Source organism: Dermochelys coriacea, chromosome 10, assembly GCF_009764565.3.
Source record: "Dermochelys coriacea isolate rDerCor1 chromosome 10, rDerCor1.pri.v4, whole genome shotgun sequence".
NCBI classification, from domain to species: Eukaryota; Metazoa; Chordata; order Testudines; family Dermochelyidae; genus Dermochelys; species Dermochelys coriacea.
The window spans coordinates 8,878,573-8,891,883 of record NC_050077.1 but is presented as its reverse complement, the minus strand read 5'-3'; the positions used below and the strand labels follow the sequence as shown (position 1 = coordinate 8,891,883).

General features: G+C 44.9%; 1 protein-coding gene across 1 annotated transcript; it reads right to left on the bottom strand.

The window, feature by feature from the left end:
• Positions 1-370: 370 nt before the first annotated feature.
• On the bottom strand, positions 371-4,029 carry ATP5MF (ATP synthase membrane subunit f). Its single transcript, XM_038418265.2, has 4 exons — positions 3,885-4,029; positions 3,241-3,348; positions 1,067-1,183; positions 371-555 (listed from the first exon to the last, which is right to left on the bottom strand). The coding sequence occupies exons 1-4, from the start codon at positions 3,898-3,900 to the stop codon at positions 527-529; spliced, it is 270 nt and encodes an 89-aa protein (XP_038274193.1). The 5' UTR covers positions 3,901-4,029; the 3' UTR covers positions 371-526.
• Between the last annotated feature and the right edge of the window lie 9,282 nt (positions 4,030-13,311).

Below are 13,311 nucleotides of genomic sequence, written 5' to 3'. Positions count from 1 at the left end.
AGTGTCTGTTGGCATCTTAAACAATTGAATTCTCCTTTGCTCCACTCACAACAGTAAGAATCCTCTTAAAATAAGTTCTGACCAGTAACATTTGCACCAATTTGGTTGAAGTGAAGGAATCGTTAAAGTTAGAGGTACCCTATACAGTGGTAATACTGCTCAGTAAAATAGTTAAAAAGATCAATCAGTCTTATCCTTAGTCACTTGCACTGCACATTAGACCAATTTATTATTACATGGCAAAAGGCTTTCTAACCATCTTCATTGTACCTACCATTAGGGAAGACAAAAAACGAGACACATACTTTTCAGCACCAGAAAGTGAAAGTCTCACAATATTAAGAATATTAGCTACATAAACCAACCAACCTTAAATGTATATATTTTATTGGTCATAAAATCTGCCTGGAATTATAACAGTACAGAATTCAATGAATGGCTTATATGCCTTCATCAGGGAAAGTTGTTCCAGCAGCTGAGTCCAGGTCCAGGGCTGCAACTTGCATTGCTGCAGTAAATTAATGTTTCAATGATACTTCCTCCAACGATCATGCTCTGCATTATTTAAATTAAAACAAGTCAGTATGGTGAAGTCAAAGACCATTTTTAGTACTTAGGTATTTAAAGTACAGTCTAAGATTGCACTACACAGCAGGTAGTTCTCGACTACTGTTGGACAATAAAAGTGAGATAATCTTTGTTCACCATTAGCACAAGTACTGTTTTGTAAATTATATAATTCCTAAATATTACCAAACTGCTAATTCATCTTCACAACTTCTGCCAGGCAAATATTATGCACATTTTCTATATTGGTTAAAATTAAGTGAAGGTCACAAAATAGCAGAAGCAGGTTAGAATTTAGCCCCCCAATTCCTAGTCCCATGCTCAATCTGTTAGTATGCGTCTTGTCAAGTGTTTCTCTGATATATAAATAAAGTTAAGCAGTCTCTCTCACTTTGCTTCCTCTTCCAGGAACAGTTTTTGAAATAAAACGTTTTTTCCCCCAAATAGTTCTACAGACTACACTAGTGTGCCCAACCATACAAAGTGAGGTTTTACTTACTCAAATGCTCATAGTTCCAAACGTAGCTGACAACAACATAACCAAAAAGCACCATAGCAATACCACCGATGCCCCCTTTCTTCACATTGATGTACTTATTTAAGTATCTGTCATAACCTAAATAGGGGAGAGAGTTATTTTCTTAGGTTCAGTGTCAATTATACCCTGTATACAATTATACTTACAACTCAAAAGTCATTTTGTACAGCTACTTACCGCACCCCTTTCAACAGAAATTCAGATGAGAAAAAACAAAAAAAGTCTCTGGAGATCATAGATGCTATTTTCTAAACATACTAATGCAGTGGTTCTCAACCTACTTATCATTGTGAGCCGCATCCAATACTATCTGTATGGCCCTGGGGATGTCACATGGGCCACAGCTGTGTGCTGACTGGGCCACAGGTTGAGAACCACTGTACTAAAGAAACAAGTCTACCAGAAGACAACTCTCACGTTAAGAAAAATAGGATTAGTATTAGCTTAAGACTCATGTATGGAAAGCAATAAGAGTGACTCAGTATCTTGTTTCAAGCCAGACACTACTGTGACTTTCATGAGATCAAAGTTGTTTCTCCAGTTATCCAGTTTTTTTAAAGAACTATATGCTCTAACTACCCAACTATGATTAGTCAAGAATACTTTAGCTCATTGAAAGCTTCACGTGTTTAAAGATATTTGAAGATGCATATGGCACCTACATAAACTGTGAAGTTACAACAGAAGTACAGTATTTAGAAATTGCTTAATCTTTAGGGTTTTTGCAAAATTGTTACTGAATTTCATTAGTCTTTGTATTATGTTAATCTCTACCAAAAGCTTGTTTCTTTCCAAACCACCATCACCTAAAATTACACATTTTATTTGCCTCTTGTGATAAAGTTCAGGTCCCACACACTAATTTTAAGAAAAAAGAAAAGGAGTACTTGTGGCACCTTAGAGACTAACAAATTTATTAGAGCATAAGCTTTCGTGAGCTACAGCTCACTTCATCGGATGCATCCGATGCTCACGAAAGCTCACGAAAGCTTATGCTCTAATAAATTTGTTAGTCTCTAAGGTGCCACAAGTACTCCTTTTCTTTTTGCGAATACAGACTAACACGGCTGCTACTCTGAAACTAATTTTAAGGAATAAGCAGGCCATTTTACTGACTTAAAACTTCTAAAAGATCTATTAATCTATATGTAAACTGAAAGCATATCAAACCTCTGAACAGGCTGACAAAGCAACCTTATTGAATTCTCACATACTCAAAAGAACAGAAAAATATACTATAAAAGGCAACATTTCTGTGCCTGTTTTAGGAACATAAGAATTGACATACTGAATCAGATCAGTGGGCCATCTAGTTTGGTATTTTGTCTGCAGCAGTGGCCAGTACCAGCTGCTTCAGAAGCAGCACCAAGCAATTGTGGGATAACCTGTCTCCACGGAAAATTTTTGCTTAACCTCTACAATAGTTAGAGGTTGTCTTATGCACCAAAGTTTCTTCCTCACAGGAAGGATGGTGACAGTATACTTAAATATGTGCATGGTGCTGGTCAGCCTCAGTAGAGGAGATATTCCCACTTCCTTAATGAGGGGCAGCATTCCCCACTGAGGGGAGGTCTACGCTTGTGGTGATATGCAGAGTACAGAAGCAGCATACCTAGCTAGCACAGGTATACACCACCACAGATGATGAGGCACAGCTCTGGCAAGTAGGGTCAAGTACCCTACATGCCTGAACTCTAGGGTATATGCCCTATGCGGCTCTCTACAAGTCTAGCATGCCGCTGCCACAGTGAAGCTCCAGCAGCTGGGAAAGGCAAAGCTGGCAGAGCCCTTCCTCACTGCCTCCCCCTTGCCAGAACTTTTCATTGCCATGTGTATCTACACACAGCAGTGAGTGTGGATGCAGACTGTTTTTCACTGTGATGGGTAGACAAGGTCTAAGTCTGAGAGGAGCGAGGCAGATACTACCACCTAGTGCTCCCCAGCAAAGCCAGGTATGGCCATTTAGGCCCAGATCCTGCAGTTGGCTGCGAGCAGGATCTGAGAATGTGTGCAAGGTTAGGCTATGTGGAAGGGATCTAGAGGGCAGGGAAGCTCCACATCTGTCCCTGCCGTCACTAGCTCTTAGCATTGCCCTTTACCAAGGCTAAGGCTGCTGGCTCATGGGGCAGACTCACCTCTTCGCACAGCCCCAGTCAGCCCAGAGGGGGTGAAATCCCGCATTGCAAACCAGCTAGGCAGCTGGCCCAGCTTCACGTCCAGCAGCCTGGTGTCTTTGAGGGGAACTGAGACATAGAGAAAGCCCAGTCACTGCCCGTTTGTCTGGGAGTAGCTGCAGCACCAAGACAGGGACGGAGAGAATCACATTGGAGGAGAGAGGATCCGAGAGGTGAGCAAGGGGAGCAGGGATCCTACGGGTGTGGGGTGAGCAAGGATCCCCATCCAGGGGATGAGCAAGGGGCAAGGATCCTAAGGGTGTGGGATGGGCAAGGGATCCTAGGGGTGTGGGGTGGGCAAGGGGCAGGGCTCCTGGGGGGGTGGGGTGGGCAAGGACCCCCGTCCAGGGGATGGGCAAGGGGCAGGGCTCCTGGGGGTGTGTGGGGATGGGGGCAGGGGAGGGCCAGGCAGTGGAGGGAGGGAATCCTGGGGGCACGGGGGGGGGGCAGGACTGGGGCTTGGGGCGTCCCTTTCTGGGGGAAGGGGTCACGCTGCGGAGGCCGGGCTAGGGCCAGAGACGCCCCGCAGGACCTGAACCGGGGGCTGGGCGGGAACCAGCCGCCGCCGCCTCCGGTCACCTTGGAGCCTCCGGGGCCGCACTCACCGGGCCGGTCCGCCATCTTGCAGCTGCGCGGGGTGCCAGTGCGCAAGAGAGGAAGACGGGCAGGACGTGGCGCTGAGACTCACGGGAGGAAGGGCTCAGAAGCCGGAAGTGAGGCAGCCGCTGCCGGCGTGGGCGGGGCGCCATGATAGGGAGGGCGGGGTTGCCTGGCTCCGGGCCACGTGCGAGCAGGCCCGCCCCCGCGTGTCACGTGCCAGGAGACCCCTCCCCCCCTCGTGTGACCAGACCACCCACGTGTCACTTGCAAGGAGACGCCCCCCGTGTGTCAGGTCCTGGGGCCCTGCACCCCGCAATGGCCCCCCCTGTGCGCTCGGGCCACCTTTATGTGGTGCCTGACACCCAGCAGCAGTTGTGCCCGGGCACCGTTTGGACTTTCCCCCAAACGTGACCCGGGCCTTGTGTCTGCGTGAGAACGGCTCCATTTTGCATTCAGGGCTGTCCCCCTCGCCGGACTCAGTGCCTTGGGTCGAACTGACATCACGTCTCATGAAAATAGCACGATCTAGGGATGCAAGAGGAGGAAACTGTGTGAAAACGTCGGGACTTGTGGTGACATATGGTAACATCTTTGACCCGTGACCAAGCGGTATCACCCTGGGTCGGAATGTCTGCACAGTGCATCTCTACATCGTCTTGCAGAGAGGCAGCATGAGGACTTCAGTGCACAGCTCGGTACAATGCAATGATTTTTGTATGCAAATAAGATCAAGTTACGTGCAATATCACCTACCATCTCAAGGCAAAGACATAGAAACATAGGAATTACCAGGCTGGATCAAACCCGAGGTCCATTCTGATCCAACGTCCTGCCGCTGGTAGGGGCCAACACCAGATGCTTCAGTGGAAAATGTAAGAGCCCTACACTAGGCAGATGTGGGAAACTCTATCCCCCACATTAAGGGCTTGTCTACGCTTACAGGGGGATCGACGAGCGATGCATCAGCGGTCCATTTAGCGGGCTAGTGAAGACCTGCTAAATTGACCGCCGATCACTCTCCCATCAACCCCTGTACTCCACCAGATGGAGAAGAGTAGGGGGAGTCGACGGGAGAGCGTCTCACGTCAACATCGCATAGTGTGGACCACGCGGTAAGTTGATCTAAGCTATGTCGATTTGAGTTACACTAGTCACGTAGTCACTAGTCAGCAGTTCTGCGGAAAAGGACCTAGGGGTGACAGTGGACGAGAAGCTGGATATGAGTCAGCAGTGTGCCCTTGTTGCCAAGAAGGCCAATGGCATTTTGGGATGTATAAGTAGGGGCATAGCGAGCAGATCGAGGGACGTGATCGTTCCCCTCTATTCGACACTGGTGAGGCCTCATCTGGAGTACTGTGTCCAGTTTTGGGCCCCACACTACAAGAAGGATGTGGATAAATTGGAAAGAGTACAGCGAAGGGCAACAAAAATGATTAGGGGTCTAGAGCACATGACTTACGAGGAGAGGCTGAGGGAGCTGGGATTGTTTAGTCTGCAGAAGAGAAGAATGAGGGGGGATTTGATAGCTGCTTTCAACTACCTGAAAGGGGGTTTCAAAGAGGATGGCTCTAGACTGTTCTCAATGGTAGCAGATGACAGAACGAGGAGTAATGGTCTCAAGTTGCAATGGGGGAGGTTTAGATTGGATATTAGGAAAAACTTTTTCACTAAGAGGGTGGTGAAACACTGGAATGCGTTACCTAGGGAGGTGGTAGAATCTCCTTCCTTAGAGGTTTTTAAGGTCAGGCTTGACAAAGCCCTGGCTAGGATGATTTAACTGGGACTTGGTCCTGCTTTGAGCAGGGGGTTGGACTAGATGACCTTCTGGGGTCCCTTCCAACCCTGATATTCTATGATTCTATGATTCTATGATTCTAATGAAGTCTCATCATCATGGAACCTAACAGAGAATAGCTTAATACACGACATTTAATATCCCTTCCAAAATGTATCAAACATGATGCAGTAGAACCTCAATTTTATGAACACCAATTTTATGAATAATCGGTTACATGAATTTTTTTTCCTGTGGGAGAAAAACAGTAATAACATAATGAAAGTAATGCTAATGAAGACCAAGTCAACATCCCTTAACATTCCAATGCCCTCAGTGCATCGGAAATCACGTTGCAGTGTTTTGAAGGACAAAAAGAAAACAATGCCGTGCTTCGTTCTGCAACTTATGCACCGTATCTTCTGTAATTTTTAGATGTTTAATTTTATTAATGTTTTGATCCTCCATTAGTTTGTAAAAGAAGGGGTCTACTATAACTCTGGATATTCTTGTTAGCCATGTAAAGGTCCAGACCCTTTTAGAATCTTGTTAAGTTTTTGGCTCCAGTTACTTTCTGTGGCAATGAATCCTGTATCATGTTAGAACGTTTTTGTTCATGAAAACATCACGTCGCAATGCATCATCATCATTTCATGTCTGGACATCATCAAGTCACATGAGTGTTCCCAAGGAACAATGCAGTGTGAGGACACTGAATCCGAATGACATCATGTCATGTGAAAACATCATATGGGTTAGACCAGTGGTTCTCAACCTATTTACCATTGTGGGCCGCATATGCAGCTCTCTATGTGTTATGTGGGCCGCATCCACACAATATATATACTATCTATATGGCTCTTAGGCTGTCACACAGGCCACAGCTGTGTGCGATTGGGCCGCAAGTGGCCCACAGTTTGAGAACCACATGGGAGAATGTTACGTGATGTCCAAATGGCAGCGCTACGCGATGAAGTTACATGATATTGTCGCCATAACACATCAGAACATTGCAGTGTAACAATGTTTCACAACCCTCCCAAAAGTTATTGGGGGTTTGCTAATGTCCTGCAAATGACATTTCCAGAATGTAGGATCAGTGCAACAAAAAGAGGATGATCCTGGCACTGTCAGCTCAAATGATATCAGGAGTCTAAGGGCTGGAGAGTGAAACACCCATAAAGCTCTTTCTCTTTTACCATTTTGAAGATACTAGAGAGTTGGAGGGGTTGATCTTTTTTTCTAGCTATATTACTCCAGTGTTTCTTAATGTTTCAGAAGCTGAGGACCCGCCACCTCCCTCTTCACCCAAAACAATGTGTATCTAAAATATGTTAATTTTATTGATGGAAAGAGCCCATCACTGCAGAGCCCCCAATCTCTTTCTGGGCCCTTTCCGGTGTCATGGATTTTGGTTTGTAATTACAGGTTTCAGAGTAGCATCCGTGTTAGTCTGTATTCGCAAAAAGAACAGAAGTACTTATGGCACCTTAGGGACTAACAAATTTATTTGAGCATAAACTTTCGTGAGCTACAGCTCACTTCATAATGCATCTGATGAAGTGAGCTGTAGCTCACAAAAGCTTATGCTCAAATAAATTTGTTAGTCTCTAAGGTGCCACAAGTATTCCTTTCGGTTTGTAATTAGCATCTGCATTGATCTTCCTACTCCTCTTGTTTCTGTTCCCCACACACCTGTGCTCTCACCGCATCCCTCTTCTGTCTCAGGATTGTATCTTACAGAATGGTCTCCAATGCTGTGTATGCGCTGCTATTAAATTACCTATAGGATGAAGGGGGTGAGTTAGGCCACTAGCTTTTCATATACTAGTGATTATGTGTCAAGTGGAAAATGAATAATGTGGTCCCATCTTCGTCCCTTTTGGGCTTTTTTTTTACATGTCAAAACCATCCCACCCTGTAGCACCACAGGTGAAAGTGGCCAAGGACTAGTACAGCAGGAGCCGTAACTAAGAACTTCTATGCTTCTTAGCTTCAGAGTGTAAGGATAGTTAGCATATTACCTACAGGAACTGCGCCTTGCTGTGATGAGTGCTATTCCCTCATTTCCATATATATTAACAGAGCATCCAGATTTGTTTCTTGTTTAATTTTCTTTGCCCATGAGTCACTATTGGGGTCCCTGGGCTTGTGTGGGCTGGGCAGTAAGGAGATCTCTTTAGGCAAGGGGTGGGGGAGGGACATACACCTACTGAGTAGATTCTGAGAAACTAGATATGATTAAATGAATGATCGTTTTAACAAGCAGAAAACCCCAGCAGGTGTCAGCCTTGCTTAGCAGAACTGTTCATCTAGAAATAATCTCTACATTAGGCCGACCTCTAGAAGTTTTAAAATGACATAATTCAAACTCATGAAATAAGCGTTGGGTTTTCTATGAAAGCAAAATGATACAGCAGGGAACGGAGACTAGCTGTCACGGTGCCTTTGGAGTGCCAGGGAAAGCCCGAGCTTTGCTACCACTTATCCTGATAGTACTATTCTACAGTTTAATAGACTTTATCCTCTGGTGTTCTACATGTTCAGGTCATATTTTGCCTTAATCAATTTCTTAACTTAGAAGAATGCTCTCTCCCTTAAATAAGAAAAAGGATGGAATAGCTTAATGCCAGTTATTTTCTTTTAGTTATTAGTAGGAACCAGTATTAGGAAAATGTAATGTGCTCAGTCAGTTAAAGGAATTATTTCTCCCCAATTCTCAGTTAAATGAGTTAAAAATCCTTCTATTCAATTAAGTTTTATTTTATTATTGCACTTACCGGTAATGTTTTTTTTTTTTATTGCAAAAGTGGCCCTCTCATATGGCTTTTTTCTTATATTGCTAGACTCTATAGGCTCAGCCCTGCTTCCTTTCCTGAGGCATATAGTCCTGTTGTCTGAAATGGGACTATTCATGTGAGTAAAGATAATTTGCAGGGGGAAAATCTGTAGGATCAGGTCCTTTCCAGTGGAAAAGTGCCTGGCACTGTGCAAAGAAGATAATGTCAGGCTGGTGGCGATTATGAACTGTCCTCCTTCTTTTAGAGTAAGAGTAGAGATAGTAGCTGTTTAGGTCCAGAGCCCTAAAGGTGTTTAGGTTCCTAACTTCCACAGAAATCAATGAGAGTTAGGTGCCTAAATAAGTTTTGAGGAGCTGAGTTTTAGTCTATAAACAACCTCAACCCTGAGCGGAGCACAATATTTACCTGATGTAAATATGTGCAGTGGTTCTGAGACACATAATGGCCTCCTGAAGTGCTGCCCTGAGGCTTTCACGCATTTCTCCAGGGACCTCCTAAATGGTGGGAAGTTACTTCCCAAGTAATCCCATGGAAACACTAGGGATTCCATCTATCAAATATACAGAGTGTTTTGTAAAAGAATTCAATCAATGCTATGGACATTTTTCTTTTTATATAGCATCCTTGATGCACAGTATTACAGTATGCTTCATTGGGAAAGCCAATTGTAAGCTAAAGAGTAATGACAGAGATGGATTATGGTTCTGTGGGGCCCTGGGCCAGAGCAAGTGGGGGCCCCTCCCGACCCCTTCCTCCTGCAATTCACTCCTGCTGGTGAAATGAGATTGGGGCACGGGGTCCTGCCTCCCTCTCCCATGCTCCTGCTGGGGAGCAGGGTCAAGGTGTGGGAGCTTCCCCCACCCACCTGGCACTCCTGCCAGGGAGCGGGAGAAGCCCCGCAGGAGCGCTGGGTGGGCAGAGCAAATTGGGGCATGGCAGCGCCCATTTTTCCAGGGCCCCTGAATTGGCCAGGGCCCCTGGGCATGGGCCCCATTGGCCCAGTGGCTAATCTGCCACTGAGTAAAGAAAAGGAGTACTTGTGGCACCTTAGAGACTCTAAGAAGAATGCCACAAGTACTCCTGTTCTTTTTGCGGCTACAGACTAACACGGCTGCTACTCTGAAACCTGAGTAAAGAAAGGTTTTATAGCCAGATGAATGAGAAGTGGTTTAAAATTAAGGTTTGTACAGTGCCTAGCACAAGGAGTCCTGGTCCTACATGTTGTGGTAATACAAATAATAATAATAACTTCCTTGTGCCTCGTAAAATATTTTGAGATTCTTGGATGATGAGCACTACAAAAGTGCAAAGTATTATTTAATATTATTATTGTATTACTGAAGTAGCAGATTGTTTACATAAATCAAACCAATCCAAACTGCAAAGGGTCCACACTTAGCTTTTATCATACAGTAATGATACTTTGCATTTCTCTAGCTCCTTCCCTCTGAGTTCCTCAAAGCACTTTACAAACATTAATGAATTAAGGTAGGTAAGGGATATGTGAGGACCCCTCCATCCATTGCTATAATGCAGCAGTTTAGCAACACATAGCAGCACTACTTAGCAATAAGGACAGGAAGTAAAGAAGGCTACCACAGCTAACTGAAACTGTAGAGAGAATTCAAGCAGGCAGATTGCAATTATCTATAGTGGAATTTGGTCAGAACACAAGGATTAATTTCCTACGCTAACAAAAAGTACTACGGGATCTTCAATGGCTATGGTGATCAGACCCTCGGTTTTACATCACATCCAGAAGACTGTCCTCCCACCGAACACCTTAATGGAATATTGGTTTACCAATGACTGGAGAGGCGGGTACCACTTAATGAATTGCTAGCACAACTCCCTAGAACAGGAAGATGTTACTTGCAGGTCTCCTAGCCAAGTAGTGATGCAACCCAATCCTACTTATCTTTTGAGATCTCGGGGCAATCACAGCAGATGATAGTTTGGCTGCAGTCATAGTGTTAAGTTTGGTGCGCACAGGGCATGCAAAACATAGCAGCAGCCAGCGCATTTGGCACTTTGCTATCATTAATGTTTCCTTAGAATGGCTGCCCTGGCAAGCCCTCATATCCTGGGTCCTCTTCCTCTTCCCTCTTTTGGTCCGAGGCTCTTTTTCAGCTGGGGTTTTCCCTAAGATGAAAAGGAAGAAGAGGAAGATGGCAGCTGCAGAGATATTGTCTCTCTGGGTTGGGAAGGTAAAGAGGAGGCCTGAGACATGATCTGTTAAGACAGAGATGAAGCAAGAAGGGAGATTGAGACATTTTAGAGAAAGACTGGCCAAGCAGTCTCCTATCTCATAAGCACTTGCTGCTTCTCCATTGTCATGAAATACAGTGGCTGGAGTAGCACAAGGCCTTTCTTCTGAAGACCTTGAGCTGGTGCGTCATGAGAACTGAAAAGGCTGAGCAGAGCTGAAAACTGGAGCTAGGTTCCACAGGTGGGCATGCAGCTGCAGAACCTGAACCTGATGCAGACAGAGTCCTGAATTTTCCAAGTTGGCTTTAGATTTGTAAGATGCTCAGATATCACTGTAAAAACAAGGAGGAGTCCTTGTGGCACCTTAGAGACTAACAAATTTGTTAGTCTCTAAGGTGCCACAAGGACTCCTCGTTGTTTTTGCTGATACAGACTAACATGGCTACCACTCAGATATCGCTGTGTTGGGCATGGTATAAGAACCTAGGTAGGTTAGCTGAGAGTGGATTGCAATATCATTATCCTAGCTTTGTTATTTACCACTCTTGACCATTGAAGTATCTGGCCCTGGTGACTGGGCAACAAATGGCAGATGAAATTCAGTGTTGCTAAATGCAAAGTAATGCACATTGGAAAACACAGTCTCAACTATACATACAAAATGGCAGGGGTCTAAATTAGCTCCTACCACTCAAGAGAGAGATCATGGATTCATTGTGGCTAGTTCTATGAAAACATCCACTCAATGTGCAGCAGCCGTCAAAAAAATCTAACAATGTCAGGGGCCATTAGGAAAGGGTTTGATAATAAGACAATAGATATCATAATGCCACTATATAAAGCCATGGTACGCTCACACCGTGAATACTACATACAGTTCTGGTTGCCCCATCTCAGCAAAGGCGTATTAGAAATGGTAAAAGGTACAGAGAAGGGCAACAAAAATGAGTAAGGGTCTGGAACAGCTTCTGTGTAAAGAGAGATTGGAAAGATTGGGATTATTCAGTTTGGAAAAGAGACGACTAAAAGGGGATATGATGGAGGTCTATAAAATCATGAACAGTGGGGAGAAATTGAATAAGGAAGGGTTATTTACTCCTTCCTATAACACAAGAACCAGAGGTCATCCAATGAAATTAATAGGGAGCAAGTGTAAAAACAAATAAAAGGAAGTACTTCTTCACACAACATAGAGCCAACCTGTGGAGCTCATTGCCAGGGGATGTTGTAAAGGCCAAAACTGGGTTAAAAAGATTAGACAAGTTAATGGAGGATGGTCAGGGATGAAACCCCATTCTCTGGGTGTCCTTAAGCCTTTTACTGTCAGGTGCTTGGATTGGATGACAGGGGATGGATCACTTGATAATTACTCTGTTCTGTTCATTCCCTTTGAAATATCTGCCATTGGACACAGTTGGAAGACAGGATACTGGGCTAGATGGACCATTATTTCTGACTCAGTATGGCCATTCTTATGTTCTTATAGCCCTGTTTTAATTAAGGTGCAGGAAAATGACTCGGGTGATGGATCTAGGTATGCGTGACAGCAGATCAATCCCCTATGACCTGACTGAGCTAGTGTGATCTACAGGCGTTCACAGGACAGTTGACAACTAAGAGGTGCCCTTGTTCCTTGCTTGTGAATATATCTCATTTCAGATTTCTGTATACATAGCATTTTCTCGGATGCCAGCCTAAGGGACAATTATACATTAATAGCTACTTCTTTCAGAAGCAGCCAGCCCTGCTCCTGAGAAACAGCTATTTTCAGGCAGCCCTGTTTCTGCAGAGCTGCTATTTTTAGTGACTTCTATTTCTGCGGGGAAAAAAGCCATTTCTTTATCTCTAAACCATGGCCCAGACCCACTGGCTGTCTCACATTTTGCAATAAACGTTTCCTCTTTACATTTCAGTAGCCGATGGAAAGTGGCTCTCCAGTCATTACACAAAGCAACTAGGCAGACAAAGACTTGCGGGAGTTGGTCTGTGCACACGTACCTTTGATTCCTTTTCTGTTAACAGGGAAATGTAACAGTTCCCTCCTGAAAAATGCAGGACTTTGGGATGCCTACTTTGGAAGTCCAATCTGCTGTCCCGGTTCATCAGCTCAAGAGTAATGATTAATCTTGAGCTTCAGGTTTTTGTGAATCAGTCAGTCTGGAGGTGTGGTAATATGTGTTGCGCATGTGTGATGGGTCTCACTCACAGCTGGGGAACTGCCTTGCGATCGGGTCTGGGAATTAGCTCTTGCCCACTCTGGAACCCCTTTTCATCAATTGCTCGCACTGTTCTCCCATCTGTCTTTGTGACTTGGCCCTCCGGGCAGGTCACTATTTAATCCTCCCTTTCCAGAGTATCAGAGTCCCCCTAGACAAACTGTTCACATGCAGTGTCAGGCAGTTTTCTGATCAAAGTGCAGGTCCAGTACCTCTTTCCCAGTGGCTGGTAAGGGAACCTGGGTCCACCCACTACTCTGACCTCCAGCCCAGGGACCCTATGCGTAGCAACCATGGTCTACTCAATCTCCAACCTTGTTGCTGTTTCGCTGGGCTTCTTCCTACCTCACTTCTTCTTTTCCTGCCCCACTGTATTTCCTGCCCCAGCCCAGGCTTCCTCCATTCCCAGTGGCTACTTCAGCCCCTCAGCTTC

Coding starts and splice junctions, on each gene's coding strand:
- ATP5MF (XM_038418265.2), bottom strand. Junction 1,184..3,240: donor GACTGGGGCTGTGCGAAGAG/GTGAGTCTGCCC, acceptor TCCCCTATTTAG/GTTATGACAGATACTTAAAT. Junction 556..1,066: donor TTGGAACTATGAGCATTTGA/GTAAGTAAAACC, acceptor TAAATAATGCAG/AGCATGATCGTTGGAGGAAG.